The sequence below is a fragment of the Lepidochelys kempii genome, chromosome 5, assembly GCF_965140265.1.
Source record: "Lepidochelys kempii isolate rLepKem1 chromosome 5, rLepKem1.hap2, whole genome shotgun sequence".
Taxonomy (NCBI): Eukaryota; Metazoa; Chordata; order Testudines; family Cheloniidae; genus Lepidochelys; species Lepidochelys kempii.
The window spans coordinates 92500589-92526896 of NC_133260.1; the positions used below are offsets into that span (position 1 = coordinate 92500589).

Consider the following 26308-nt stretch of genomic DNA (forward strand, 5'->3'; position numbering starts at 1 on the left):
TACTCCTGTACACTTGTAAGGTCCACTTAAGGGGCCAGTATTGATGGTGACATGTCTTTAAAAGGTCTGTGTGAAGTTCAGGAGATAGGTCAGAGTTCTGAAAATGATATTTGAAAATCTCTCTCTACATGTCAATGAAGTCCAGGTAGCTGTCAATATAGGTGTTTCTTCCTCTTTGTTGAGCCACAGATTGAGGATGTTAATTTCAGAAATCCCATTTTGGAAGATGATCAAGTGTTAAGTGAGAGCAACATTGGTGCATAATAAATTGTTGAAGATTGTTAATACTGTGATGTCGGGAGACTTTTGGAGGGAGAGGTATCAATTTTTTTTCATCCTTCCTGTGCCTTCTGATTAGATGGTTGGTGTAGTGACCATAAAGTGCTTTAGAGAATTGCATGAAGCTTACAAGCTGCATGTCTCTGCCCTCCTTATTATAAAAGAGGAGAAACACTAAACCCTAGTTTAAGTATTTATGAATGTATTATTGAACAGTGGGACTGGATGGTGGTCATACAGTTAATTCTTAATTCAGTTGCATTCTCGAGGCCCATAGGTTATAAAATTGTCTCAGGTTTTCCTTTCGCGCTTAAAAGTAATTTCATGGCTTTGCTATTGTCCTGAAATATACCACTCTGACTTTGGCGCCATGATAAGACACTTTTTCACTAGTGGGTAGTAGAGAATAGCATAACTAGATTGAGGCTATTGTAGCTTTTGCGATCAGAGCATGGACTGTTTGTGTATGTAGTATAGTACTGAGCACGCTGTCAATTTTAAGCAATTGTTTAAGGATCACAGTAGAGGATGGGGAGTTGTGATACTCCTGGCACATGCTCTGCCCACAATTCCTGAATAACTAGATGTTTTTTCTAAGCTGATCAGTAATGAAATAACTAAAAATGTAACATCAGCCTCATTAGGCTGCAGAGTTAACATCCCATTAAAAAAATGAAGTAGTTTACTTCTGTCACTGTGCTGTCTGGTGGTTTATATCTTGTAGTTTTTTCTTGGCTACTACAAGAGCTAGAGGATAAAACTTTCCAATTCACCTAAGTCACTTAAGAGCCAAAGTCTATGGGATTTAGACTTCTAAATGACTTAAGCACTTCTGAAAACTCCACCCAGAAACCCAATTTCTTGGAATGAAATATTAGTTTCTCCAGAGACTGATGGGGGGGGGGGGGGGGGCACCACCAGGAATGTGTTTGTACTGCATAACACTGCATACTATCTAAAATTGAACCTTGGAGAGAATTTTGAGTATTGCTGCAAGGTGTACATGGCGTGAGTACCCTTAACAAGTATAGGTAAATTCCATATTCTCTGTTTGACTAGTACATGTTTAATAATAAAAACTTTCTGTCTTTAAAACTATTCCTTAATTTATAAACGTAATCACTGTTTGTAGCTGCTGCCAATAATGTCTGCCCGTGCTGCAATATATTCCTTTGGCTCTTTGGAGGTAGCCTGTTAGAATGAGGGATGGGGAAGATTGTGTGAGGAAAAAGGGATACTGGACCAAAAAGAAAAGGAGGACTTGTGGCACCTTAGAGACTAAAAAATTTATTTGAGCATGAGCTTTCATGAGCTACAGCAACGCTGAAGGAGAGACTTTAGTTTGTTTATACTCTGTTGTGTGAATTTTGAGACTAACAACAAGAAAACCTAAATATTTTCAGTAAATTTGCTAAAGTTTATTTTACAGTAGAGCAGTGGTCCCAAATCTTTCTGTGGGACTAGTACATTCCTATTCCTAACAGACTGTGGCAGGCGCCATACACCCCGCCTCCGAGAATCGGCAGCGGAAAGAAGCCTCGCCGCCGAAATGCTGCCAAGAAACGGCAACGTTTCTCGATGGATTTCAGCGGGCGGTTCTCAGGTGGCCGTGCTTGGTGGTGGCATTTCGGCGGCGCGGTGTCCTGCAGGCACACACAACTTCCCTGGCGGGTGCCATTGCACCTGCAGGCACCACGTTGGGGACCCCTGCAGTAGAGGATATAGCCATTAGTCTTCCAGTTTAAATCTCAACTGCAATGTAAATGTTTAAATTGTAAATTTTGTTTAAAATACTGTTCCTACAGTATTTGGAAAATATTTAACTATTAATAGAACAGAACAAGGTCCTAAAGCTGGTAAAGGATTTCTGGTGACGTAGCCCCAAGAGGATTGTCATCTTAGTGATGGCATTCGTATTGCAGTAGCACTTAGCTCCAATAACTGTTTGGTCTCTTTTGTGCTAGACTCCGTACAAACATTTAAGGAGACAGTCTTTGTCCTGAGGAACTTACAGTATTAACTTCCACATACATGTTAAACATTGCCTTTTTATAACTTTACTCCTCCCCCACTCCACCCATCTCTTCCTTTTTTTCATTACTTTAATTTTTCAGGACAAGCGTTGTGCCTTGATTTTTTTGGTAGACACCCTTCTTGATCAGGCTCAGATTCTGTTCTATAGTTGATACTAAATTGTAGCCATAGAATAAATAAATTATGCGCTATTACCCCAAACAGATACCTGCATTCTGGCAGTCTCTCACATGTCCTTGCCTCCTGTTGAGAGGGTATTTATATGATTGTGTTCAAGGACCTAAGTCAAAAGGAGAGACTCTTGGCTCACTATTGTAAAACTAAGAACACTGGTCTTTATTCATGCAAAACTCATTGTGGGAGTTTTGTCTGATTAGAGTGACTGCAAAGAATGTTTAGATCAGTGGTTCTCATCCCGCGGCCCAATCCGCACACAGCTGTGGCCCATGTGACATCCTCAGGACCATACAGGTAGTATATATAATGTGTGGATGCGGCTCAGATAACACAAAGAGAGCTGTGAGCAATGCGTCCCACAGTGGTAAATAGATTGAGAACCACTGGTCTAGATCTTTGGAGGATTTAATAAACCATGTATTTTAAGCAATCTGTGTCTCCTGAAACCCTGTAAGTTCTTTAAGGGCACAGTTATCACAGGCAGGAAAGTTATATGGTATCACTAAAACTTATAAAAGCTAGTTGAGCCATTTTTAATTTGATCAAATTGAGCTGAGAATGTGCAAAGACTCAGACTTTAAGGCCAAAGAGACCATCATGATCATCTAGTCTGACATCCTTCACATTGCAGACCACAGAACTTCATCCGCCCACTCCTGTAACAGACCCATAATCTCTGGCTGAGATTCCGAAGTCCTCAAATCATGAGTTAGAGACTTCAATTTACAGAGACTTCAAGTTTAATCCCTACTAATTGAAAACATCCTAATTGCAACTCAAAGAACAGACAAATGACAGATGAAAGAGAAGAGTAGCGGAATGAACGGACAAAGACAAACTAGGAAACATGATAATATTTGCTTATTTGTCACACTGGGATTGCTTTGATAATTTGGGAACCATTTAAAGGAATAATATCTGATGCAAACAAACTGCTACGTTTTTAGAGATGTATTATAATTAGTTACATCTGAGGTGTGCACACTGCAGTTTTTCCAACCCCCTGAAAAGCAGCCACTTCCTTTTGATCCAGCAATACCCTGAATCCAGGTGAATCCCTTCCTCTGCTTATCTTCAGCCCATCTGTGTTCCCCATTCAGTAAGTTTGTATTGGCTTTGGTGTATTTTTTTTTTTTTGGCTTACCTTTTCCCATGGAGATTAATACAGTGCTGTAAACAAAACTCAGCTACTCCTCTACCGTACCACCACACTATAAAATCAGATGTTACCCTTCTACCTCTGCTAAGCAACACTTAGTTCTTTCTTTCCTTTTCAGTCCCCACATATAAAATTTCAATTCCCCTTTTATCCCACATCCCAAGAAACTCCATCAAGACTAAAGCTTCCCTCCATCTCTCCTTAATCTAAGACCGCTCTTGATCCCTTACGCTTCTCTGAAACAACTCTTGCACTGCACATCCTCCTATGGCATCCCAGACAAACTTTTGTTTCTTTCACACATGATGTCCTGGAGTCTCTTGCCATCCCTGCCATTCAGCAGAAGTTACTTTTTGTTAATGGCGGCAGAGGCGGCCTGGTCTTTTCTATGCTTTTGAGAGGCTCTTCTTTCCCCTGTTCTACTTGTTCATATTTTAGGCTTTAAAATCAACAAGCTTCTGCATGCAAAACTTCAAGATCTAAGTTACAAGCAAGCATTTTGAACAAAAGCAATTAAAAAAAAAAGAACTTCACTTTCCCTATAGTGACTTAGTAGTGCATGGTTTCAGTCAGACTTTTATTTAACAAAATGTGTTTCAACCAATAAGGTATTCTACCAACTGTTGTACAAACGTATTTAGTCGTTCTTACTTGTGCATTTCATCATATTACCAAGAGTATGTTGACAGTAGCTGTAACATTCCATAGGCTAAAATTAAGTTTTAACCTTTTTAACCAGCTGTCAATTGCGCACCTTTTTGCTTTTTATTAATAAAAACAAAAACAATCGGTCATGAGTTTGTCTTAATCTTATTTCTTCAGCTGACATCTGAAATGTTTGAAGCAGATCTTGAAAAGGCATTACTGCTAAGCAAACTGGAATATGAAGAGCACAAAAAGGTATTTGGTGGCTTCATCGTGATCTGAAAATTGTGCAAGTTTTTGACCTTTATTGAGTTCTGGAGAAAGGAGTCTAATTTGGTTTCCACAAAATTTTGTGTAAGCTAACTCTTTAGTTTTTAATACCCAAAGATTTACTAAGAATTGAGAGAACCATTAGAGAGTTGAGGGAAACCACAAACAGCCATATTACAATTTGAGAATGTTAAAGATGACCTGCCAAGGGGGAAAATGAGTTTGTACCCTCTTTGCTTCTTTGATAATATAAAGACATTTGTTTTCACCTTAAAAATAAGACTGCTAAAGCTTGTTCTATGTAGGGGTGGGTGGGTGTGTTTTGTTTTGTTTTATTGGTCTTGGTGGGGGTTCTGGAGAGGTCTTCCTAGAGGATCATAGAACTGAAGGGGAGGGGGAGCTTTTTTAGGTCTGAATTGAAGTGGTAGGCATGTTGAATCTTTAATGTCTTTCCTCCCAATTGTTTCAGGTATTTGACTTAAATAGATAACAGTTTTGAACAGGCTGACTAAAAATTCCTTCTCAGCTGGTTAGGTTTACCACCTTTGGTGCTTGTGGTGTTGTCTTGCTAGTTCTCCAGTCATCTACATAGTGTTCCAGGAGAGAAAGTGCTGATAAGTCCTGAATTTCTAGTGTGAAAAACAAGTAGGAAACTTTAAGAAAAACAAAAACCTTAAATTATACAGAATAAAAAAGCAAAAATGGCACACATCCAATTTTTTGCTCTGAGTGTCAGCTTTAGTAGTGTCTTGTACTTCTGTTGGACAAACTAAGGCTTTGCAGAGGTTTTTTGTTTGTTTGAAGGGAATCCCCACAATTAAGTTAAAGTTCTTAAAACTAAACTGTAATTTAACTTCCAATTTTAACTTCATTTTAAAATGCATACTTAAGTACAGGCAAGCGAAGACTTAGTCTTTAAGCATAGCCTGTTGGGGATTTGCTCTTGAGTCCAAATGGCATCTGCATGGATTACAAGTAAAGCCAACTCTCTAGCAGTTTGGGAGAACTTTGTATATGCTAGTAAATTTAAAATCTAGTAGCTGTTTATATTGTAGTCTCATAGTATAGGACAGGGTTTCAAAACCTTTTTCTTTCTGAACCCCCCCGGCTATTAAAAACTCCCGCTGAGGAAGAGGCATGGCTCTGGGCTTCAGCCGCAAGTGGTGAGGGGGTCGGTCCAGGCTTCAGCCACCAGGCTGGGGGCAGGGGTTGGAACTCTTGCCCTGTGGAGTGCTGGGGGCCTCTGAACTTCCTGTCCTGGGCCCCATCCAGTCTAAAACTGGCCTGCTTCGCAGACCCCCTGAAACCAGTTGAGAGGCAGTGGACCCCCAGTTGAGAGCGGCTGGTATACAACATCAGAGACTGTTTTATCTTTTTTTCCCTGTTTTATTTATTTTCTGTATCACTACTTTTTCTCTTTAGGTAAAACCTTCAAATCACACTTTACTGTTTTCAGTGTAATGGCACATTTAATAAAACAGAACCTCAGGCTTAAAAGGAACTCATTAAAACTCTTTGTCTAATTTCATTTAAGAAGTAATGTCAGTTGGCTAGAGCATGGCCACAGAATATTGGTGATCTACTGCTATATGAATGACTAGGGATATTGAGAGTAAATGTCAAGCAGATGTTTTGTTTTTAAAGCAAGTATAATTGATTGTGACACTACTGTATTACAGTGCTTTTTGATTATATTATACTAAATAATTGATTTTTAGATATCATTTTATCTAGGTGTTGGGGTAGTAGGCTGACCGTTCACTGTACTGTTTGTGAATAGCTATACTCTGGTTTAAAGAACACAGTTGTTTCTTTAGGCTAATCAGAGTACAGAGCAAGAAAGATGTCTACCAAAAGCCTTCAAATTATTTTAGACCAAGAGCTTTGTCTATGTACTGTCATTTTTCTTAAGAACACAAAACTTTAGAGCAGTGGTCCCCCCCAGCCCTCCTGGGGCTGGGAGTGGGGGTGGAGCATGACATGGACAGGAGTAAGGGGCTGGAGGTGGGTCTGAGAGCAGGGCTAGGAATGGAGCAGAGGCTGGGGGCTGGCTGCTCAGCCCCTGTCCAGGTGCAGCTCCCCCCCAAGTCTCTGCCTCAGGCTGGGAACGGAGTCGCAGCCAGGGGTTGAGGGCAGGGCTGGGAGTGAAGCCGCAGCTGGGCTGTGGTGGGGTCAGCAGCTGGCCTCCGGCTGCATGTGAAGCCATGCTGAGTCTGGGGACAGGGCCGGGAGCCATGGCTGGGGGTGTGGCCAAAGCAAAGCTGGGGGCCTGGTGGGACTGGGTGGCCCTCCCTCCCTGCCCTCCCCCCCCCCGGGGGGGCTGGCCTGGGCCTGCTAATGTTCCTCTGCGCCCCCTAAGGTGGCATGTCCCACAGTTTGGGGACCTCCGCTTTAGAGCAATTAAATTACTAATTGGTTTATTCATTAGAGTAAAATAGTGCAATCAGTAGGGTTTTATTCCTTTCAGGACTATGAAAATGCTGAGAATGCTTCACCTCCCTCAAAATCAGTGAATAAGAAAGAGAAAAGAAAGAACCAGCAGGGAAAAGACAAACCTCTCACAGTATCTCTGAAAGACTTTCAGTCAGACATTAATATAGGTATGCATTTTTATGTTTAAATATTTATTTACAAACCAAGTGTTTAATTCTTTGGAATTACTATGACTTATACTTTTAATAACAAAACACCCTCTGGACTGAAACTCTGCATTTCCAAAGTCTCAGTTCAGGAACACTGTATTTAAATATATTCACTGAACAGTGTTAGAAACAAGTAAACTAAACACTGTGTTCTAATAGCTCTAAATCTAACTTTAGGTATCCTGAATCTTCTTATTTTTAATGTGGACTAATCAGTTTAGCTAAGGAGAGGAGCAAATGAGAGAAGTATTTTAACTGCTGAGGTGTGGAGAAGTACTGAACTTGTTTCAGTGACCAGTATCAGGCAATGGTCCAAGCTCACTCCAGAGGAAAAACTCTTTACTCCCAGCTTGGTTGTACTTGCTGCCTTGCTCTTCCCCACACTAGTGAGTTCCCTCTACTTCCCAGACCGTGGTAGGACACTAGTTGCCCTTTGCACCCAAAGCTGGCTCTTTTGGGGAGGAAGAATTAAGGGAGGGGAAATATTGCTTACCACAGCGCCTTTTACACTCTTTGTAAATTCTTTGGGTGCTGGTTTGTTCCTGGTGTCTTCAGAGCAGTGGTCCTGCCTTTAGCAGGGAAACAATGGTAGGATCTGGAAAGAGAAAAAATACTATTGAATCAAGTCTATTTTAAAAAAAAATATTCTAAGCACTTATCTAAGTTACCAGTATTTTATTAAATGTGTGTTGATTTTAAAAACAAACCAAGAAACAAAAACAAAAAAACCAGTAAAACACCCACAAAGGATGACAGTCTGAACAAATTATAGATGTTGGTCTTGTGCCCTAATATGCTATTGGAAGGCACTGAGATTCTAAGGTGATAAGGGCAATATAAGAACCAGAATAGAATTAAATACAGTCTGCAGTCTGTTTATTGCAAAAATGTTGCTTGCCAGTTATGAATTCTCACTGCATTTAACAAATTAGGGTCTGCTTTCTTTTACGTTATTTTAAGGGATAGGGTTTAAAATACAACATAGACCAATGATACTCAGACTGAGGCTTGTCTTCACTACTGGCGTAAGTCGACCTAAGTTACGTGACTCCAGCTACATTATTCACGTCCCTGGGGTTGACTTCCCCTGATGTCTTCGCTGCACTGTGTCAGTGGGAGACCCTCTCCAGTCAACTTACCTTACTCTTCTTGGAGAGCTGGAGTACTTAAGTCGCTAATTCAACATCCACTGAATTGATTGCAGCAGCATTGATCTCCCTAGTAGAGAAGCCCTGAGGCTCACAAGCTGCAAGTGGATCTTTAGCGTGTCTCCTGTGACTCTTTGCAGCACATGATTTTAAAACACTGTGTGATGTAGTTATTAACCAATCGGGATACTTTTATAAACTAAGTTATCAACTTGCACTGATTTAACTTATTTGCTGTGAGAATAATATATATAAAATATAGTACTATAGTAAATGAAACAATGAATTCACACTACTGTTGGTCTTTTGAGTAATATTTATCGCTAATTTGGCTTCTGAACCACTGAGGTCTGAGTATCACTGGTGTAGACAGTCCTCTTTAATTCTTTAGTGTAACTTTGGGAAAAGAATGAGAGTTAATGCTGAAGAACCAAAATGGATTTTTCAGCCTCATCTGAATTATTTCACTTTGATAGTTTTTGGTATAATTTAAATCAATGTAGTATTTTTTTTTAAATAATATTTATTTTTCCTGTGTTCTTTTTCAGATCCCCTTGCTAAAAAGCACGAGGTAGGACTTTTATGTTTATTAGTTTAATAAAAACTAACACAACACCAAAGACCAGCTTAAATAATGAGGTTTTGTGTGCAGAAGATAAGTATTTAAACAAAGAGGCCTAATCACTTTCTGTAATGACAGGAATTAATTTTTCAAATCGGATGCCTAAAGTATGTCCATAAAACTCATGTGAGCAAATGCAAAGATAAAAGTCCATGAATGAGAACTTATATATGCCTTTTCCAGTTTTGTGCCATCAGTTACAGGCTTGCAAATTTTGTTGGTGCAGTTCAGACAGATTTGAAAGCCTGGCCCTAAAAGTTCTCTAGGCAGGGTACAAGAATTTAAATAACTATTGGAAGCAGAGTAGATAAGAAAATATTAATGGCAAATATTGTGCAGTGGAACATTCCTAATACTATGACCCTTTTAGGTAGAAAAAGAAATATTTAACGTCAAAGTGATTTATAATTCAAAAATCTAGATAGGCATTGCACAAAAGTATTAAATCAATGGGAATATTTTTTTCTCACCTGATACCACTTCTGTGAAATGTTCTTATTTTTCAGAGTTTTATGGTTGGCAGGAAAATATGCACTAGGTATAATTTAGTACTCAGTTTTCTCATGATGTGTCTCTAGATATTAAAGAAGATATCTATATTTTGTGCATTTTTGTGACTTTAAACAGACTTCTTTAAAACTCAACTATATTTAATTGTTTAGCTGGATATTGACTTTTATTTAAATGGAGATATATCATGACATTAATTCTTGACAGGAACTGAGCTCTTCCCAGACTTTATTGCATGATGGAGGATTCTTCAATAGACTGGAAGATGATGTTCATAAAATACTTATTAGAGAAAAAAGGAGAGACCAACTCACAGATTACAATGGAGTGGATAACTGTACATCTCATGAACATAGTCAGGCATGTACAATGGCAGCTATTTTCAAGTGCACGTGTTTGCTTGGTGGATAACCGAAATAAAATGTGAAGCTTCTGCAATAATTTTTCTTCTTACCAAAAAATATCTGACTGCTTATGCGCTCACAACTTCAGTTATATGCTGAAAACACAATTTATGGATAACTTTTTTTGACTGGTTCATGTAAAAATGGGTCAGTGTATCACTTTAGAAAAAACAAAATGCAAACAACTGAAATGGGACTGCCAAATCTTCTCCTCCTGAGAAGGTCAAGAGGAAGGAATGACAAAGACCCACTCCTCTTTGACCTCTTTCCAGTAGCATAAATATCTTTGGAGAAGGGAGAATTACAAAATTGGCTCCTGAGGTGGTAGTTCTAACACCTTGGTCCCTGCAGTCTGGTTGCAGTTCTCATGGATCAGTCATCAGGTCCTTTGACTACCTGTAGATATTTCTAGGGCTATTATTATTGTAGTAGTAGTCTGGCATTAGCAAATTTTTTTTTTTTCCTTCAGAAAATACTACTTCTGCTCTGTGCCCCTTGCTGCAGTGGTGACTGAATGTCCTTGCAGAAAGCCATAATGGGGATATTTCCTATGACTTCCGTGTTGTTGAGTGGGATATTTCTTCCCTACAGTGAGAAAATAAAGTCAGAAGGGAGAGCAAATGCTGATTTTTAAGAATATAACATTAATGTTTGAGAACAAGTTTCATCTTGATCTGACTGTTAAAAGCTGAAGTAATTCAGTTACGACTGTACTTTTAAGATTTAATTATGTGTTCTGGTTTGTCCTAGTTTTTTTTCCTGACTTGGTATCCTTTTCTTCCCTACTCAGTTGAGAGAGAGCTGAGCTGAGGTTACAATCTTGTTGTGACTTTACTATTCACAACCTTCACAAACCTTGCTATACTCCTTCAGGAAAAAAAATCTGATATTCTCTTTAGTTCTAATCTTCTTAAAAAAAAATCTTTTTTTGGAGAAAAAATGACTGTTAGCATTGCATATGCTCCAGCTAAACACAGTGTGCAGGATTCAGTCATTTCGAGCGTGAACTTGAAACAGCATTAGCATTTAATCTGGTTTGTGTGTACTTTTGCTCCCAGCTCTTTGTAGCACGTTGAATCTTAAAAAAAAACAAAAACCCCAGAACACTTTTTTGCCCAAAACTACTTCCATTCCCCCTCCTCCTCTCATACATCTAAAGCATCAAAAAGTTGCCTAGCTCCTAAAATCTTCTAGCATGGTTTAGTAAACTAGGACTTCCTCAGTTGTAAAAACGAAGGGCAAAGTTGTCTCATATGCTGGGTACAAGCAATTTTTTCTAACAGCTTCTATTCAGGTGGGGTTAGTGTGTACACTAATATTCGAAAACACTTGAATAGTTTGTCACACTTACTGGTTCTCTAGCAATAAGAACAAAATCCAATAGTCAAGGCTTAGAGAGCTTCTCCCATTTTGCTTGCACTTCCACAGAATGTGCTTCTTCAAGTCTAATGTTTTTTGAAGTTGAAAAAGATTTTAAAAAAATCCTGCTTGTGTATCCATCCATAAAAGCTTCTAAAATATTTTTAAAGCTATATTTTTAAAATGAACATTTTACAGAAGCTCTGTCACATGAGTCTGCCAGATACCCAGTCTTTAAATGTTTTATGGCTTGGTCCTTCAAAACATACTTGAAGCATGCAAGTATTTGTTAAAACTTAAACACTTTGTTACTGATTTACATATACCATATTTTAATGGTGGAGCAGATATGGAAAACCAACACTTTTTTGCACAAGAGCTACTTTGAAGCAACCAGACTAATAGTGGGTTGTTGTTTTTTTTCTTTGTTTGGACACAGTCAAGGGCAGCTGAATTCTGCCTTTTGCAGGACTGAAATTCTAATGCAAACTTTTATCGTTAGTCCTAAAATTGTGTGGTTGCTTATTTTTTGTAGGAGGTTATTTTGAAAGATGGAAAAACAGAACGATTAAAGTTGGAACTTGAAAAGAAAGATACAGAAATTCAGCAACTGAAAAGCATCATTACTCAGTGGGAGGTATGTAGTTGATGATGTTTCCAAGTATTGAACAAAATCTAACTTTTTTTTACCCATTTGATTAAGCCAAAACATGGTTAATCTGAAAGGGAACTTTGTGTTGGCCACCAAAATATTACCGTTCCAGAGCATCTTTCTCCAAAGTTGTTCCTGCAGTACCAGATGAATTGACCTTTCTTGGTAAGTAAGACAGGTATCTATAAATAAACTGACTACTGTAAGAAGGTCACCCATCAAGGAGTAAATATTTATCAGTTTTGGCATACCCAAGTACCATTTGTTTCCCAGATGTTGCCATTTTGTTAGCTGTCAAGACTGTAGACCAATCTGCAATGCCTAAAAAAGGAAACCAGTGCATACTTCTCCAGATACAAGAGAAACCATTTAGAGCTGTAGCCCTGTAGCATTGAAATGGAGCTTTGCATCTGCTGTGCCCCTTCTCCCAACCTATGAGGAAGATTTCAAAACAATATTCAGTACAAATGTTGACCCCTTACTAAATCCTCTGGTGTTGCTGGATGCTAAATTAGATAGGAAAATTCCCAGAATTGCTGCTCTGGAACACCATATTAATACCTGTCGTGACTCTAGCTGACACGGGTTGAAAATGAATACAAAGCAGCAAGGATGGAACTTTTATGAGAAATTACCATTATGTCAAAAGGCGAGAGTAAATGCACTGAAGCACCAGGACCAACTTCTTATTGGTCACATTAAATCAGCTTTTGTTTATCCTTGCTTGGGAGTGGTGAACAGGAATACAAGGAGGAATAGTTTGTTTATGTAAACAAAAACTGATCAATATGTCAACTGCATAACTTAGCCTTGGGTACTGAACAGTTGTACTCTGTATAAACAGCATTAAATTGTTGACAATAGTGATTTTCTAATCGGAACTTAGCTGAAATGTTGAATATGATTTCAATCTGCTGCAAAACAGGAAACAAGTTTTTTGGTTAACAGCTGCTGTCATGTGTCAAGGTTGGGCTCACAGATGAAATTAATTGAAATGGAAAACCATTTCTATTTGATATTGCTCCTAGAGTACAGTTGGCAGAATAATGCAATGCACAAGAACTCTTGTTAAGTGCTTCATTTCATGTGATATAACCTGTTAAGAGTTTCTACTTGATAGTCTTTTATGCTTATTGGGCATTGAAGGGTATAGAAAGCTTTAGCTAGCTGTGAGTCTGGAAGAATGCATTACTATGACCATTTAAATTCACTTATTGGCATTGGGCTCAATAAATATTGCTCTAAAGCATGGCTATAGAAGGGATGGTGTGGCATTCTAGTCTACTTTCTTGGAGAGGTTGAAGGTACTCTACTGTAGAATTATCTACCCACCCCTTTTCAATATTGGCATTTGCTGTTCCTCATTCTGCTCCCATGCAATTGAATCAGCATCCTGTTAGAAGGAACACTGCTAACTCTGTTTATAAACCAGCTGACCCTGTTGTATGAAGCATTATGGCGTTAACATGAGGGATGAGATTGGTGTGTAAGTGGAGCATTGTGACTTGCCACCAGGTTCAAGATATCCTATAAAAATAATTTTTTCTTCAAGGCCAGAGAGAGCAATATAGGGACACTGAAATGGGGAGAAAAGAGAGTGAGGAAAATATAAAACACAGGTGTAGAATTAAGAAAAGACACAGAAACCAAACTGCCAGAATTGGCACCAGTGATCAGTCATGAGAAGTGCTACCTTAGAAGAGGCAATTCAGGCATCAGATGGACAGGAGAGATCAGTAAGGTCAGAAAAACTGAAAGATGAAGAGTCCAAAAGAGAATTTCCTTGCCTGTAAGGTCTTTGGGGGCAGTGATCATGTTTTCCCTGTGCGTCCTTGTATAGCACCTAGGGCAACGAGGACTCAATCCTAAATGTGCTCTTTGGCTACCACCATAGTCTAAATGTCACTTCTTTTGGCATTAGAATTCTTTCATGTGGCCTTCATTTTTTTTTTTTCAGGGAACCCACAAAACCTCTGTCAGGCATGGAGCTAAAATCTTCCGGAAAGTTCTGTTTAGCAGTTCGTTCTTCTCTTTCTCCATTCACACCATGTGTAGTTGATTTTGAATCTTCTGTAGTGCCAGTGCCTGCTTGAGCTCCTTTGACTTTGGCCTCTAATTGATTTAAACTACCACTCTTGTATTCTCTCATCCTTGACTCCTGTGCATTGAAATAGATGAGTCTGGAACCCTGGTGCTTCTTAAATTAACCGTAAAATCACGGGTTTCAAACTTGATGTTTAAAAATAACAAATAACAATTTAAAGAAGGTCCCTTTTGCCATATAGTAAAAGGTGATTTTATTTAAATCTCTTAATATTAGGTGAAGTATAAAGAAGTAAAAGCAAGAAATGCACAGCTGTTGAAAATGTTGCAGGAAGGTGAAAGTAAGTAAAGCTTATTCTCTAAGATGTGAATTTTAAAGCGTACGAAGTTATTTTAAAAATTACTTAAATGACTTTGAAAAACAGTTTTTAAAGATAAATTGATAAGAGTAATGAGTGGCAACTGTAAATTGTAAGAATGGAATTATTTAATCTGACAATTTCCTTTGCAAGTCACTCAGACCGAAAATGAATTCGAGTGACTAGTGTTCAATTTCATTAGTTACTATTTCAGTAAAATTATCTTTATAAGCAACCTCCTAATAGGAATAGAAGAATCATGTGATTGTGTTACACTTTTTAATACTGCTGGGTCATGCATGTTCAAGTTGGTTCCATGACATCAGGTGCAGTATGTAAACTATACTTTAGTGCATCACACATTGTAAAACAATATGAGAGAGGAGGGTAACTCAGAAGAAATTTTGTAATTTTACCAGTATTGGGGATGCTACACTATAACAGGCTCACTAGTGACACTATAGTTAAAGTTGCCCATGTGTTTGCATTCCAACCCCCAGTTCTTAGTCACTCATAATTTACTGAAAATTTCTGGTGTCTTGGTCAGAGTGAAATATTTTTGGGGAAAAAATAATTGGTTCAGCCAGTTTTGGAGGAGTGTGGAAACAAGGTTGTCCAGTGTCTGGTTTATGACCAGAATGCCCTGTCAAAAAGGGACCCTGGGAGGCTCTGGTCAGAACTGCTGACCAGGCTGTTAAAAGTCCAGTCGGTGGTGCAGCAGGGTTAAGGCAGGCTCCCTGCCTGTTGTGGTTCCACAAGGCTCCCAGAAGCAGCAACATGTCCTCCCTCCGGCTCCTACATGTAGAGGCGGCCAGAGGGCTTGGCACACTGCCCCCGCCCCAAACGTTGGCTCTGCAGCTCTCATTGGCCAGGAACCACGGATAATGGGAGCTGCGGCGGCAGTGCCCGCAGATGGGGCTGTGCACAGAGCATGGCCGCGCCTCTGCATAGGAGCCGGAGGGAGGGACATGCTGCTGCTTCTGGGAGCTGCTTAAGGTAAGCGCCACCCAGAGCTTGCACCTGTGACACCCTTCTGTGCCCCAGCCCATATCCCCCTCCTGCCCTCCAAACCCCTTGGTCCCAGCCCAGAGCGCTCTCCTACACCCCAAACCCCTCATCCCCAGCCCCACCCCAGAGTCTGCACTCAGCTGGCATCTCAGATCCCCGAGCCCCATCCCACACTCTGAACCCCTCGTTTCTGGCCTCACCCAATAACCCACACCCCAGCCCCCTACCTCAGCCTGGAGCCCCCTCCCGCACCCTAAACTCCTCTTTTCTGGCCGCATCCCTAGCCGGATCCCTCATCCCAACCCCCTGAGCCAGCCCAGTGAAAATGAGAGAGTGAGTTATGGGGGGGATAGCGAGTGACAGTGGAAGGGGAATAAAGTGAACGGGGACGGGGCCTCGGAGGAGGGGCGGGGCAAGGGTGTTCCATTTTGTGCGAGTATAAAATTGGCAACCCTATGTGGAAACAATGTCCTATTATAAAATAATAATCTTACCACCTCTTTTACTAGATTTCTTGCTGAAATAGCTGAGGGAAAAAGATTAATTTGATGGAACACTTACTGAGGAAAAATTAATGTGTGTTTTGGTAAAAACTAGCTTGAATGTGGTACAATTGAGCCTTGAAAATCCCAATTTTCACATGTACAGTAGGGGTTTATAATGATAGCACTATTCTGAATTATCCACAACCTTCAAAGAAAGTAACCAGTATGTAGGTTCAGCACACCTTAATTTTGCTATGTATTTAAAACTTTAACCAAGGTTTTCACATTGATTTAAGGCATGGCTTTGGAAAGCTTACCATCTCAAGCTCCATCCATACCCAGAGAACCATGCAGGTGGACCTGTGTCCATAGTAAGTCTCTGTGAAGTCTGTGGGATCCCATACAGGTGCAGGCAGTGAAAGTTTCCTAAAAGGCCTAAAAAGCTTCCTATGTTCACAGGCTGCTGCTACTGGAAATGGTAATATCCTGTAGGCTCCAGGCAACTTCTATGGTTGGTCCTGCCTTCAATGATGACTGAGGAAATATCCTAAGGGTAGCAAAAAAATGGATCAAGCAAAACCCCAACTACCGTTATATTTAAAGACTTCTAAACACAGAGACAGCCTAATGTTCTTGTTTTGTTTTTTAAGTGAAAGACAAAGCAGAAATACTTCTACAGGTTGATGAATCTCAGAGTATCAAGAATGAGTTGACCTTACAGGTAAGTTTTTTTTTGTTTGTTTTTTTTTTATAAAAATTAAACCTTGTGAATATTTTTAAAAATAGTATATGAAGGCAAACAGCAAAGCCAAACTGAAAATGGGTATAAGCACAGAAATAAGCGCAGAATTCCTTTGTGTTAATGGACAGAGTATATAAAATCCAACTACCCTTTGTTAAATGGCATTTGTGCATTCAGAGATTTCTACTGCAGAAGAGCAGATTTCCAAAACGAAGCATTAACATTTATTATATGAACATAGTATAGGGAGTACGCACCATATTTCTGTATTTGTTTTGGCTTTGCAGTGGTTTTTAATTAAAATATTAAACTTGATCCAGTATTCCATTTGTGCAATGTCATAGAATGACACGAAATAGTATAATTCAGTTTCCATTAATTGTGAATGCTGAGATAATCACTACTTAAGGGTGAGGTAATTGAATCAATTGTGTTGCATTAAATTACATCAGTTACAGTACACTGACATAAAGTAAAATCTGAAAGAAAACTGTCACTTTTCATATCACATTATTCAGGCAAACACAAAGAGGCACTTGGGAACTAATAGAGACTTAGGGAATACTACTTGCACTTTGTGTGGTACATCAAACTTTGATCATTTTGAGAATAATCATTTTCTTGAATAAATTAAATATCTCTTCCAATCAACACTTTTTAAAAATTTTATTTATATAAAAAAAAAATTTAGGCTGTTGAACTGCAGCAGAAATGTTCAGGGAGTGTGTGTGTTTGGAGATTAAGATAATTCTGTAACATTTTAAAAAAATTGTTGTAGGTGACTACACTTCATGCTGCATTAGAACAAGAAAGATCTAAAGTGAAATTATTACAAGCAGAACTAACAAAATATCAGGTATTTTTTTTTATATTGTCTTTAGAAATTCACCAATGTCTAGTATAATTCTAATGGTCTATGGAAACATTGATGCAAGAGAATCTTTACTTTTGAATAGTTCCTTTGAAGGTAATGTATCTGTAGTTGCTAAAGTTGCTACTACCTAGGCGATCTTAAAAATGGACTTTTTTTAGAAAAACAGTAAGAAAACTGAAGCATAGTTACACATTTACTTGGGTGACTGAATGGATTTAGTCTTCCATTTTGTGCCTCAAAACCTACTTGAATTATACAGGTAAACAAGATTACACATCTTTGTTGCTTCTATATACTCTTAACATTCTGAATATAAGACTACATCTAAATTAGTAACTTGATCTTGTATATTTTTCTTATCTGGGACAGGTAACCTGAAGCCAAGTGCAAGTCTTAGTAGATTGAATAATGGCTTTTTCTCCACCCGTGGCAAACCTTTCAAATGAGATAAATGAAATAGATTTTAATTTTGCTTTTAATATATAGAAGAGTGCATTTAATGATCTGTGTTTTTTAATGTGGCATTTTCTACTTGGCTCAGCAATAGATCAATTTTTGTTAATGAAATATAAGACTTGAAAAAATGTTTGAAATTGTTTTCATGTAAGCTGAATTTTCACACTTGCATGTTTTTATACTTATTCAATTATGAGCACCTTCAAAATAGTGAAATTATTTGATTTCACAGCAATAAGATGCTGTGCTTATTTCTGTATGGTAGTATTTCCTTTGGAAAAAGACTTAAAACAATGCTGAAAGAAAATATTGCTTCAGTTATAGGTAAGGTTAAGATTTTGTCAGTTATTTTTAGTAAAAGTCATGGACAGGTTGCAGTCAATAAACAAAAATTAACAGAAGCCCACGACCTGTCCATGACTTTTACTAAAAATAACCAGGGGAGCGGGAAGGACTGATCACCATGGGGGACTGAAGCCGAAGGAGTCCCAGAGTTTTATTAAAATCACGGAATCCATGACTTAATCCTATCCTTAGTTATAGGGAAAGCTCATCACTTGTAAGTTAAAATAGAAAGTTTTCAAGTAGCTGCATAGACTTGGGTGTAAACAGTAAGCTCTCTTGTTTCGAGCTGCTGCTGTTTGTTTGTTTATGCTGGAGTCCTGCATGTTCATCCCATGACAATACCTCATTATTGCATTAGAATCTAATTATTCTTTCTCATTGCTTTAACATCTTCCCTCTCTGATATTCCATGATGCTCTATCCTCAATTTCACCTGCTTTTCCCTGTGCATTTCACAGGAATGATCTCATACACTCAGTGTAAATTATTTTTACAGTAATTCCCAAATGTGTACAAGCATACCTTGACCTCTCACTCTCTGTTCACTCACACATCCAGCATGCCACACCACTAATACTTAAAAACCAACCAAGCAAAACAAAAACAAACACTCCTGTTACCATCAAACTCCATCATATTCCCTGTCACTCAGACTTACAACTTTACTGCTGCATTTAACTTTTCTCTAATATCCATGCTGTTGCTAATTTTTCTCATTTCTTCCTCCAGATCTCCAAAATCCATCTTTTATTCCTACAAAAATCCTCATCTTTGTCTTGATTATTGTAGTGTCCTCTTCTCTTCCCTCCCTCTCTATTCAAATTCTGCTTTTTAAAATGTTCCTTTTCCTCCATTCCTATTATCTCCTTCCTCATTTAATCCCCTTTGCTGCCTTTCTTTTTGTGCGAAGTTCAAGCTTGCCGTCTGTTTAAGGGCACTGCACAATTACACCATTACAATTTCTACTTTTATTTCTTCCTATAATTCTCTTAGGTTGTCTATCAAAGGACCCCTTCTCCCACTTTTGTCTTTGCACTGTCTTCCATGACCTCCCTCACCTGTTTGAGCTCCCTCTCATATTTGTGCACCAAAAGACTCATAGATTTTATGGCCCAAAGAGAGCATCATGATCATCTAGTCTGACCTCTTGTATATTGTAGTCCATAGAACGTCACCCAGCCTCTCCCGTAATAGGCCCATAACCTCTGGCTGAGTTATTGAAGTCCTCCGTTCTTGATTTAAAGACTTTGTTACAGAGCCTCCACCATTTACTTTAGTTCACGCCAGCAGTGACCTGAGCCCCACACTGCACACCACTTCTTAATTTGAGTATTGCCTTAAAACACACTTTGTCTGTGAATCCTTTCAATAGTTCTAACAAAAGTGTTTTTTAAAATTCTTTGCTTAATCATGTGTTGTCAATCATTCTCTTCATTTGTGAGTTCCCTGAGGCAAGAACTATCTTCATCTATTTTGTACAGCACTTTTGGTGCTCAGATAATAATGCTTGACTTGTGTATGTAAAATGCTATACAATTCAAGATTTAAACAATCAAAAAATCATTTAACTGACGTGCATGTCTTTATACCCATATGTATCTCTTACTAAATATTCAAATATGTCAAATGTATTTTTTTAGTTTACCATTTCACTTTTCCTCTACAGGGTGGGAGAAAAGGGAAAAGAAACTCAGAATCTGACCAATGCAGGTGATCATACTTGCCATCAAGTTGAAAGCAAAAAATCAAATCTTGTTCTTCAGGGTTTTGCAGAAATGTATATATTTGTTGTACACTGCAAAGCTATGCAGTTTTTTTGGAAAGAGACTAACCATTACTAATTTGACTGACATTCTAAATAGTTAATTTGTTGCACTTTCTGTTAGTTTAAAGAAAAAAGTAGAGAACTGTTCTAGCAGAGCTCAAACATTGTTGCTGTTAATGCCATAATTAGTTTATCAGTCAATAAAATTTACTCTTTCATTTGTATGTCTAAACTCTTGCTTTTTAGAATAGGTTGCATTATTACATCTATTTAAAGGTCAACCTTTCTAATTCCTCTAAAATAGTAAACTTAGTTGGATTTCTTTTGAAATTAAGTGTGTGTTAGAAGGGTGCAGTATAGGATTAGTGACCCAAATTTGGAGGAGTTTGAGCCATGATTTTCAGAAATATAAGCCCCAGAAAATAAAAAGGCATTTAAAAAAGATTTCTAGGTGGGGTTTTTGTCCAAAGCTAGTGATCAAATGGTTGATGAGCTAGGGTAAAAATAGTCTGTCAAGTTTTATCCAAGATAGTGCTGGGCACTCACTAAATCTTTGGGTGATCCAGAATGGTATTTAAGAAAATGTACAATTTAACACTCTGCGTGCCCCAATACAAAAAGATGACTAGAGAGTTTCCATTCCTGCCATTTTATGTTTTAAAGCTCTATTCTTGTAAGTTCTCTAAACTTTGAACAGTTAATCCAATTGCTTTGAAATTTGATGTGCCCCATAAGAGTGCGAGGAGTAGCATTAGTGGTCCCAATTTGGGATCATTTGACTGAGGGCTTCTCAAGTTACAGCCCCGCTTGGTTTTCTTTTGCTGCATTGTACTGTAAAACTGAGTCAGAGGTACTAAAGACTGAGGGTTTGTTCAGACTACAGGGGTATGAATAGCAGTGTGCACCAAAGTGCTGTGCTGTAACTTTCCCATGTGGACACTGTGGTAACGAACTGAAAGGTTCCTAGTTCACATTAATGTAGTCAATTTTTTGTTTTTGTGTCCCTTATTAATGTTAGATGGAATCCTATGGGGGAGAGTGAATGGTTTTAAAAGGTGAATAGCTTGTACATTTCACTAACTCTCGGGTTGGCAGAGTAAAGGCATGTGTGTCAATGGAGCGTATTTGGGGCCTTGCTGAAAGAAGGCAACGTTAAGGTTGCATAGGTAACCTTAACTGTGTATTTCCTGGGTTTCAGAAGTTTGAGTTTTGATCAGTTCAACATCCTGCAAGAGGAACAACATACCACAAAGAAACCTTAACTCCGCATTTATGTAGGTTTTTTTTTTACCATTTAATTATCAATATTGTTTAGCTCTTGTTAGGATATGAGTGCCCTGGGGAAAGTGTCTCCATAATACCATTCATCTGTCTGTAAATATGTCGGTGAGAGACTCTTATTGAAACCAAGAACATGGCTGCTGGAAATTTATTTGCAATAAAAAAGCATACTGCCTATTTGATTTTACAGTACCTAAACCAAGCCTTTAGTAAGGCCAGCATGTTGGAGTATAACCAGGGCTTTGCGTACCCTGCATCACAATGGGACCAAATCTACAGTAATATTAATTTATTCTAGTGCCATGAAATACCCTTCATTCCCATTCTCCACAATCCCCCAAACAAACATGCACAACTACAGCTTGTAGCTGTAAATGCTTATTGGTTTAAACTCTCTGTAAATAGACTGTGTCATTACATGAGAGATTTTCAAAGATATAAATGACAGGTCCCTAACTCCCATTGCCTTTTCAATAGAAGCTAGGGACCTAAAGCACTGGACTGGGACACTGGTCTGGGTTTAGCTCCCAATTCCAATCTTGGGCGAGTCACTTAATCTCTGTAGCTCAGAAAGATACTTTCCTACCTCACAAGGGTGTTGCAAGGACAAGTTCATTGTTTAAGAATCATTCAGCTATTGCACTGGTGGGGTCCTATAGACATATATTTTTCTTTGCAAGCTTGACTTTAATTTGAAACTCAAAGCCTTTTTGAAATCAGTGGTTGCACAGGACTGGTGTGTGAGGAAAAAGCCAACTGGTCCTGGAGTAATTAATAACAAGTGAAGTAATTGGTTAACATAAAAGTTGAGCGTCCTATCAAGAATGTTCATTAACTAACACAACAGTTGCAGAATTTGCAGTTCCTATGGTAATTTAGATCAGTAAGGGAGGACTGACCTGGATGGATCTATTTTGCTCCTTATGTGTAGAAATATAAGTCACACCTTCCACTCTTTAAAGGGTTTTGTTGAAAATTAATACGTAATTGATACGCACTTTAGGGAGCGTATCACTGTTTCTTTGGTGGCTGGAATACTCAGCCATCAGCCTGGTAGTTACCAGTGCGACCAAAGAGCAGCACTATCCTAGCACAATGCAAATGATATACCTTGTTGGGTTAAATACAACAATATATTAAAATCAGTTTATTAACAAAAACTATTTAAAATCTTTGCACAAACATTCAGTTATATCAGAAGATTTTCATTTATATTATCATAATAGCTGAGTCTGTTCCCATCAAAGGTTTTGTTTCTCCTATGGAAGCAGAATTGCGCAAAGTTTGGCTGGCCAGGGAATTTGATGCCACACAGATGTAAATGCCCCAAACTAGTTCCAGAATTATGCCAGAATCTGCCCCTCTAACTGCAAAACTTCAGCTTTCCTATGTTCAAACTGTAGCAATAGGAAAATGACAAAAGGAAAAAGTTAACTCCCTGCACCAAAGAACTTTTTTATACCAAATGACATAGCACTTGTAGTCAGAAATTGATGCAGAAAAACTAGCTGAGAAAAGGGAAAGGACAAGGAGCAGGGCAAGAAGAAAAAGAGTGAAGTGAAGAAGGGGAGTACGAGTTGAAAGAACATTGTCAAGATACTCTTTATTTTTTTTTAATTTTTTTTTAAAATCTACTTACCCTTACTAATATCTATACTGCAGCTGGGAGCTGTAATTTTCAGTTTGGGTAGATGAACACATGCTAGCTCTGCTCAATCTGACATACTGAAAATAGCAGTGTGCCACAACAGCTCACACTTGCCACCCAAATACAGTCCTGTTTTGAGATCCTGGTTATGTGCTCAGAAGGCTAGACCAGGAATGGCCAACCCGTGGCTCTGGAGCCATATGCGGCTCTTCAGAAGTTACTATGCAGCTCCTTGTATAGGCACTGACTCTGGGGCTGGAACTACAGGCGCCAACTTTCCAATGTGCCAGGGGGTGCCCACTGCTCAACCCGTGGCACAGGCCCTACCCTCAACTCCACCCCTTCCTGGCCCCTCCCCTGAGCCTGCAGCGCCCTCTCCCCCTCCCCAGCCTCCTGCATGCCATGAAACAGCTGATCGGGAGGGAGGCGCAGGGAGGGAGAGGTGCTAATCGGTGGGGCTGTTGGTGGGTGGAAGGCACGGGGAGCGGGCTGATGGGGGGCTGCTGATGTATTACTGTCGCTCTTTGGGAGTGTACACTGGTACATTCAGGCAGCTCCTCAAGCTCAGGTTGGCCACCCCTGGGCTAGACAGTGCTGCCATGACTACATTGCTATTTTTAGCATGTCAGCTTGAGCAAAGCTAGTGTGTGTACCCAGCTTGGCAATTATACCTCCCATCTACAGTGCATACATAGCCTGTAAAGGGAAGAAACTAGAACAGTTGTAAAAATCCTATGTTTAGGGTTAGTTTCACTTTCTGGTTCTCATATGCTTCTGGGTAAAAGGTGTAAGATGGGTTCACACCAGTGTAGTTTAATGTCTCTGAACAAATACATTGTTTTTTTTGTCCCCTGAGAAAATGGCAAGAAAAAAAAAGATGTTGAAACTCAACAAACTGACTCTTCCTTATCGTCTGGACTGAAAGGAGTAGGTGGATCAAGAAATCTTTAATTTCTTGATGAACTCTTCCCCCCCCCCCCCAGTTGACTAATTCTATGATGAGGACCCTCTCTAGTGCATTAGTAAGTCATTCTCCACAACCAGCCTGCAGTAAATTACTTGTTCCCATTTTTTTAAATGTTCTCATTGAATCAAGGCATTAGTAATCTGCCTCATTCAAACTGAAAATTTATAAAAGGGCTGTTCCAAACAATGTGGCACTGTGTAATTCTTAATATTTGTAAGAATACATTATTTTGTGACATTCCCAATTGTACAACTGCTTTGTAGGTGGGATTCAAATATATGTAAAACTTAGACTAGCTCCTAGGTTACCCCAACTCGTATATCTCTAGTCTGTAGACTGCAAATGAAATTCTGATCCCCAATCTGATGCTTGATTTCTGTATAAAATGCTATTTCAAGACAATTTCCACTGCTCTGCACTGCTGGAACTGTTACAGTTCAGGGCAAATGCACCTATATTTCCACTCCCACGCTCCAGCAAGGCCACCCATTCTCAGGCTGTCAGCTCCCTAGCTGTTGCCTCTCTTGGGTGGAGATCCACATCTCTCTGCCATCTGACCATATTTCCAGGCTGCACAGTTCACAGTTCTGCCTAAACTGGTAACAGAAGGTGCTATAGATACGTTACCACACTTTCTCTTACACTTTAACAGTGGTATTGCTGTGGATGCCTCTGTTATAATTCTGCAGCCTTTCAAAATGGTGAATGTTTATGACAGCAAGATCCTGAGTAAAGATTCCAGGATTGGTAGTGGAGCTCTAAGGAAATCCCCATGAGGAAGGGGGTGAAACAGTCTTCACTGCCAGCGTTGGAGTGGTTGGGGAGCTGAGACTGCATTAATCCTATGGCTTTAGCCCACTTTAAATGTGTATAGAAGTATAGAATTTTCTATATAGCAGCCGATCCTCTTCTTGCCCTGTTCCTTTGCATTAGAGCATAGGGAGCCACTGCCACTCCATACCACACAAGGAAAAAGCACCCTGTAATTCTGCTCTGATATGCAGGCCTGCACCAATTTTGCTGACAAGACACCACAGAAGTGGAGGCAGGGAACAAGATTTGCCTTTCACTCTGATCTTTTTCTGGGTATGTGACTAATTTGTGGGAGTGTAGTGATGTAAATTCCATAATCTGGCCACACTATTATTTGTCTAGTTTTACCATCCAGCAAATTCTTCCCCTGATTGACTCTACCTGGGTCATTAACAAGGTTTGAACCCAGAATTTTCATCTATATGTTGCACATCTCTTCCAGTAGGGGTAACTGGTAGCAAAACCAGGGTATTATATTGTATACAGGCCAACTGGAAGAGGGAATGTGGCACTTTACCAATGGGTTATACAGCTGTTTGACTGTAAGCCAGCAGTGGAATGGTGGGTAACAGTTTCCCAGGATTCTATTCCTGGGGCTGGGAGCAGAGTGGAGGCTAGGGCTTACAGCCAGCACAACCAAGCACAACTTGGCAGGTGTTCTGGAAAGCACTGTGGCAAAGAAGATATGATAGGGCCAGACTGGATATCTACGCCCTATACTAAGCAGATCCGCCTGGATCTTTTGCAGCCTCTCAGGTAGCACTAGAACAATGGTTTTCAACCTGTGGTCCATGGACCCTGGGGGTCCACGGATTATATCTACGGGGTCTGCGAAAGGTGGTTATGATAGAACAGTGGTTTTCAACTGGGGCTCCACAGACTAGGTCTAAGGTTTCCCAAGGGGTACATTCCTCTATTTGAAATTTTTTAGGGGTCTGCAAATGAAAAACGGCTGAAAACCACTGATCTATGGCAGTGACAATGGGGTGAGAAGAGCACTACTTTCACCCCCTAGCCTATGAGACCCTGGGTGTCTCACACACACCTGACAATTTACCAATGATGGGGGGAGTGGGTCGAGTGATGTGACGAAGCTGCCCCATGCGTCAGGTGAGATGCATGACACCATGCCCTAGCAGCTCTGCATAAAGGGGACGCAGATTTTCACTCATTGCGGCGGGTGGGCTGTACCTGGTGCTTTACCTTACTTGTGCCAGAGTCGGGCATAACGGCCGCCCACACGGCCTGGAGCGCAGCTATCTCCAGGCCCCTTGCTGTGCACCATGCATGTTGCAGAGTGAAACCAGGGGGCCTGGCTGCTTCAGAAGCCCCAGCAATGAGCAAGTCCCGGGCACGCTGGGAGTGCTGGAGACAGCGGAGCACCAAGAGAGGGAGGCGGGACTCTCCTAGGTTCCAACCCAGACAGTCAGGAACCACTGACGACTCGCCCTCCAACGCTCAAGCGGAAGGCAAAAGGCCGCACATGCGCACTAAGCAAAGCGAACACAACGCACCATCGCTCTAGCCCGGTCAGGTGACATACGCAGGCGCACTGGTTATGCATGCGAACCGGAAGGAGTCTCACAGCGACTAACCTAGAGCCTTCAGTGGACAGGGTTGC

General features: G+C 39.8%; 1 protein-coding gene and 1 long non-coding RNA gene across 4 annotated transcripts in view; one reads left to right on the forward strand and one right to left on the reverse strand.

The window, feature by feature from the left end:
• Positions 1–20202, forward strand: part of GKAP1 (G kinase anchoring protein 1) — a 41625-nt gene extending 21423 nt beyond the window's left edge. For all 3 annotated transcript variants that reach the window (XM_073345062.1, XM_073345064.1, XM_073345065.1), the window contains exons 4-12: positions 4472–4549; positions 7032–7164; positions 8903–8925; positions 9694–9846; positions 11785–11886; positions 14222–14285; positions 16447–16517; positions 17317–17394; positions 19880–20202. In XM_073345062.1, coding sequence (XP_073201163.1) covers positions 4472–4549; positions 7032–7164; positions 8903–8925; positions 9694–9846; positions 11785–11886; positions 14222–14285; positions 16447–16517; positions 17317–17394; positions 19880–19927 — 750 coding nt within the window. In that variant the 3' untranslated portion in view covers positions 19928–20202. The remainder of the gene's footprint in view (positions 1–4471; positions 4550–7031; positions 7165–8902; positions 8926–9693; positions 9847–11784; positions 11887–14221; positions 14286–16446; positions 16518–17316; positions 17395–19879) is intronic.
• Positions 3261–26147, reverse strand: LOC140911630 (uncharacterized). Its single transcript, XR_012159058.1, has 4 exons — positions 25891–26147; positions 16114–16343; positions 7700–7801; positions 3261–5193 (listed from the first exon to the last, which is right to left on the reverse strand). It is a non-coding gene; the product is annotated as an uncharacterized lncRNA (long non-coding RNA).
• Positions 26148–26308: the final 161 nt, after the last annotated feature.